General features: G+C 44.8%; 1 protein-coding gene across 1 annotated transcript; it reads right to left on the bottom strand.

The window, feature by feature from the left end:
- Positions 1 to 4,909: 4,909 nt before the first annotated feature.
- On the bottom strand, positions 4,910 to 5,836 carry LOC117885816 (olfactory receptor 1019-like). Its single transcript, XM_034787300.1, has one exon. It carries the CDS (start codon positions 5,834 to 5,836, stop codon positions 4,910 to 4,912), a length of 927 nt encoding a protein of 308 aa, XP_034643191.1.

Here is a 5,836-nt window from a genome sequence, read left to right as displayed (position 1 = left end):
CAGTTACTGCTGCTCTCCATGCCTTAGTGTCCCCATTTATATAATGGAGACTCAGCCCTTTTGGAGTCAATGGGGCCAGACCCCCAGCTGATGGGAGTGGGCAGAGCTCAGGTGAGGTCAGTGTGGCAGTGTGTGTGTGACAGATCCAGAGGTGGAGAAGCCAGCGGATGCTGCAGCCAGGTCCCGACAGCAGAGTTCATCCGTTGGTGCATAAATTACCCCACTAGAGGCTCCAGTCTCCTCCCTTCCCCACAATGAAGCTCCTCCATGCCTGGCCCCCACGTCTCTGCTTGGCTCGCAGTGTTGTTATACATTGAGGCACTCATTAACGGGGGCTGCCGTGATGTGCTCCCCTCTCCCCATTTTGTGTGTGCTACAGGGATCCAGCAGGTACGGGTCAGAATCAGAGACACAATACTGCACTAGAGGCCCTTGAGGAGAAAGACTCCAGATTCTATTCCTTGCCCCCGTGAGTTAGCTAATATCCCAACATTGGGTCAAAATCATAGCCAGCCCCACCTTGCCTGTTCCCCATCCCTCTGATCTAGGAAGCTTCCTGGGGGCCAGATCAGATATGAATACACGTTTGAACCTCTCAGACACTGGGTGGGGTTTCAAAGAAGCCAAAGAAAATTGGTACCCAACTTATAGTGAAAGTGAGTTATCTGAAATAAAGAACTGAAAAACAATCTGTTTGGGGTTGAACAACCTAAAATGGAACTTTTTTTCCCATTAAGTTACATTGCGGGGGTGGTTGTTACCATTTATATTTTTAAACACAAATCTTGCTAAATTTCTAAATGAAATGTCAGTTTGACACGAAAAGTCGAAAGGTTTTATTTAAGAAATGTCCAAATGAACCATTTACATTATTTTAAACTTTTTTTTCTATTTGGCCAAAACTATTAATTAAATTCAACCTGAATACACAAATAGTTTCAGTTGCCCCAAACTGCATTTTTCAGTGAATAAACTATTCAAGTGAAAAGTTTCGCCCCACTCTAATTACTACTATATACGATTATAATTTTAAGTTATTACAAACTGGCATTCACCTTCTATGAATGTTAGTTGACACTTGGTTCTGTTCATGCCCATGGTTAAGCACTGGAATAAATTGCCTAGGGAGGTTGTGGAATCTCCATCATTGGAGATTTTTAACAGCAGGTTAGACAAACACCTGTCAGGGATGGTCTAGATAATACTTAGTCCTGCCATGAGTGCAGGGAACTGGACTAGATGCCTCTCGAGGTTCCTTCCAGTCCTACGATTCTATGATTCTATGATGCGCTTAGACACCACGATATGTCATAAACCTTTCTCTTTTTGGATGATTATATTGTGAAATAAAAGCAAATATACACCAGTGAGTGGAATTCCTAGGCAATCTCTGCTTCTGTCAATACGTGCCAGGAACCCAAAGTGTCCAAGAAAATTCAATGTGCTCAGAAGTAAACACAAATTTGCAGAGGGGAGCTATAAAATAAATTAATAGATTCATAGATTCCAAGGCCAGAAGAGATAACTGTGATCCTGTAGTCTGACCCCCTGTATAACACCGGCCAGAGAACTGTCCCCAAATAATTCCTAGAGCAGAGCTTTTACGAAAAACATCCCATCTTGATTTAAAAATAATCAGTGATGGAGAATCAACGGTGACCCTTGGTAAATTGTCCCAATGACTAATTAATCTCACCATTAACAATGTACACCTTATTTCCAGTCTGAATTTGTCTCTCTTCACTTTCCAGCCATTTGATTGTGTTAGGCCTTGCTCTGCTAGATTGGAGCCCATTATTAAATATTGCTTCCCTAGGTAAGTATTTATAGACTGGGATCAAGTCACCTCTTTCCCTTCTCTTTCTTAAGCTAAATTTATTGAGCTCCTGGAGTCTATCACTATACGGCATATTTTCTAATCTGTAATCATTCTTGTGGCTCTTCTCTGCACCAGCTCCAGATCTGAGGGCTGGAGAAAATGCCTCCAGGGAGAGACTTAATGAGCTCCAGATGATAGGTGACTTGAATGCAGGGTAAAAGCACCTTCCTGGGGAGAAAACATCAGGAAATAAAGGGATCTGGAATGGAGCAGAGAATGGAAGAACAAGAACCAAAGGTTGGAAGTTGAAGCCAGACAGTCAAGTGAGAAATTAGGTATCACTGTATAACGCTGTGGGTGATTAACTACGGGAATCAATTCCCAAGAGAATTCTCCATCACTTGGTGTCTGCCTGTCTAGGCTGGAGACCCTTTTGGAAGGTGTTTTAATCAAACACAAGTTATGTGGCTCAATATAAGGGGAACAGAGGCCATTTAATGGCCAGTGCTATACAGGTCAGACAGGAGGCTCTACGGGTCCTCTCTGGCCATAAAACCTATGAAGCTCCAAGTCTGTTTACACAGGTCCTAAAACATAGCTGTGTGACTCCTAATCTGGATTTAATGTTTGACTCCTGTTTGGTTTTGTCTTTTCCATCCCATCTGAAAGAGCTGTCAGGATGTCAGGTCTTGGGATCTGTGTGGCGCAGATAATCTGACATGAGCTTGAAACTACAAAGTGTAAATGGGATGAGAAGAAAGGGCAGGTTGCACAGGAGTCAGTCCACATGTGCTGATTGCCCTGGCTTGGCTGCCTAAGGAACAGACCAGACGACTAACTGGAGTTTTATTAATCCAACAAGAATATGAAGATAAAACAGCAACCACGTGAAGAAAAGTGAATCTGGCATCGGTGAGACAAGACTAAGTTTAGTCTCTGACCACCAGGTTGGACACCAAGAGGGCAATTGGAATGAGGGACAGGACACACCCGTGTGGAAGGTCTTAGCTGGTGACACAAAGTTGGAATAAAATGGAGAATGATTGTGGTTTGTTACATGTTGGTGTGTCAATAGAGCATGAGGGAGCTAGGAACACCACTGACCTGGGGACCTAATTCTCTCCCATTGTCTCCAATGAAGTGATACCAATTTACAGCAGCTGGGGATCTGGCCTATTGACTCCAGTCGAGCTACTGCTGATTCACACAAGCTACTGATTGGGTCCATTGACCCCAATGGAGCTATGACAAATACCCACCAACTGGTTCTAGACAATTGACCCCAACGGGGCTATGATTGATTCATACCAGCTGGGGTCTGGCCCATTGATTCCAATGGGGCTATGGCTGATTTCCACCAGCTGGGGTCTGGCCCATAGACTATATAAGGCCAGGAGAGAGCATTCGGCCCATGCTCCCTGACCTCCAGCACATCCTAGGCCAGAGAACGTTCCCCTTGGCTCTTGCACTGAGCCCAGCTCCACGTGTTAAAACAATAGCATTCATTTCTGGGATTGACGTTAAGGAAGGACCAGAGACAAAGAGATGCAACTAGGAGAAGAAGTACTGGATCCAAACTTAAGGTGTGAAACACCCCAGCTAAGTGAGTCAATGTTGCAGTCACAGCCAGGATTCTTCCCCTGGAATATTGCTATCGCCACAGGGATCGCGTCACACACCTAACGGGTCACTGATGTACAAGTGCCCAGTGCCAAACCCCCTCTTCCCAAAGTTACAGTCACAGGAACCTTGCAATAGGTCCACCCAGAGAGTCGATATGGGCATTGGACAGGACAGACAATCAGCTGTTTGGGGCAGGAGCCTTCTTTTAATTCTGTCTGTGCAGCACCCGGCACAATGGGGTTCCGGGTCCATTACTCAGGTCACTGAGGCTACAAATTAACGATGAAATAATAATCTATTCTCAATTATCAGCTACCCATAATTATTGGTCACTAAGTCCTCTCTGGATAGGCTAGCCATAGAGATAGCAAAAATTATTTCACCCAACAATTTTACCAAGAAGCAAAACGGGGGGTTTAACCAAATCAGGAATGTTTTCAGGAAAATATCATTTTTGTGGACAATTTCCAGTTTTCCATTGAAAACGCGGAATCTGAATGTTTTTCAATTTTTGGAAAAAATGCCTGTTTAAACAACTCTGTTTTCAAAAACAATATTTTTTTTTAGCATAAATGTTTTTAAAAGCAATCATTTTTACCAAAACCTAAACATTTTACCTAGAACAGTTTTTGAAACTGAACATTTTTACCAAACAGTAGATGCTTTTACCAAAAACTGAAACATATCACCCAAAATGCTTTCTGAAACTGACGATTTTTATCAAACACTGGATGTTTTAATTAATAACTTAATATTATTACAAATAACTATTTTTTTTAAAAAATGGGGTTTATTTTTGTTGCAAAAAACAAACCAAACAAAAAACCCTAAAAGATTTTTGTGGGATTTTTTTCTACAAAGCAAAGCGTTTGATTAATTAGTTATTTATTTAATGTGAAAATAATTGGCATTTTTCAATCAGTTCTGAGATTTCAGCAATTAACAAAACAGCTTCATAACAGGAGATGATATACATAGACTATGGATATATCACTGTGGGGTCCTTGGGAAGCCTCTTGGATGGAGGTTTCCCTGGTCCAAATTTCAAGCAAGCGAAGCAGGAGTGTTTGTCATGACTCTGTTACCCTTCTTTCTCCTAATGGAGAAAATGACTCAGAAATTGTTGACTTTTTGTCTAAAAACTGAAAATGGACTTCTTTTCATTCTTTAAAGTTTTTCAGCAAAGAAAAAACAAACTTTTATGCCCCAAACTCAAAAATATTACACACAATATTGCTGACAACTGAAAAATATTCAGACAAACTCAGAAAAAAGCCTTTCTGATTTGGCAACTGAAAAAACAATTCCTTCCACACACACCCACACACACATGCATTTTCCTTTCAACTGGGTGTGGAATCCAAGAGTCCTGACTCCCACCCCCTGCTCTCCCAATTAGACTCCCAGAACCAGAGAGAGAACCCAGGAATCCTGGCTCCCAAGGCAGTGCACCTGCCCTTCACCTACCTAGCTCCTAGCTAGGGCATTTCGGAGCGCTCCTTTCACATCCTTGTTCCTTAGGCTGTAGATGATGGGGTTGAGCATGGGGGTGACAATGCCATAGAGCACAGGCAGTGCCCGGTCCTGCTCCTGCGAGTAGGTGGAGTTGGGGCGGATGTAGGTGAAGATAATGGTGCCAAAGTAGAGGCTGACCACGGTCAGGTGGGAGGCACAGGTGGAGAAGGCCTTGAGACGCCCTTCCCTCGTGCGGATCCTGAGAATGGCCATCACAATGTACACATAGGACACCAGGGTACCCAGGAAGGAGCCCAGGATCACTGCACCCCCCAAGGCGAAGGTGACAACCTGGTTGGCCTGGGTGTCAGAGCAGGAGAGCTGGAAGAGCGGGGGGATGTCACAGAAGAAGTGATGGAGGACATTGCCCCGGCAGAAGGACAGGATGGACATCAAGGATGAGTGCACGGCTGAGTTGGTCAAGCCCATGATCCAGGCAGCTGCAGCCAGCAAGGCACACACCCGCCGGCTCATGAACGCGCCATAGTGTAGCGGGTGACAGATGGCCACGTAGCGGTCATAGGCCATGACCCCCAGTAGCAGGCACTCGATCCCCCCAAAGGAGATGAAGAAGAACATCTGGGAGAGGCAACCAGCCCATGAGATGGACTTGTCCCGCGACAGGTAATTGGCCAGCATCTTGGGCACGGTGGAGCTGGTGTAGCCGATGTCCACCACGGAGAGGTTTCCCAGGAAGAAGTACATGGGCGTGTGGAGCCGGGAGTCCAGGCTGACCAGCAGTAAGATGAGCACATTGCCCATCAGGGCCACCAGGTAGATGGCTGTGAAGACCCCAAAGAGGACGAGCTGCTCCGCCGGGTTGCTGGAGAGACCGAGGAGGATGAATTTGGTCACTGAGGTGTTGTTCTCCCTCCCCAT

The sequence above is a fragment of the Trachemys scripta genome, chromosome 12, assembly GCF_013100865.1.
Source record: "Trachemys scripta elegans isolate TJP31775 chromosome 12, CAS_Tse_1.0, whole genome shotgun sequence".
Classification (NCBI taxonomy): Eukaryota; Metazoa; Chordata; order Testudines; family Emydidae; genus Trachemys; species Trachemys scripta.
This window is presented reverse-complemented; position numbering and strand designations above follow the sequence as displayed.

Coding starts and splice junctions, on each gene's coding strand:
- LOC117885816 (XM_034787300.1), bottom strand. CDS start 5,836: ATGGGGAGGGAGAACAACACCTCAGTGACCAAATTCATCCTCCTCGGT.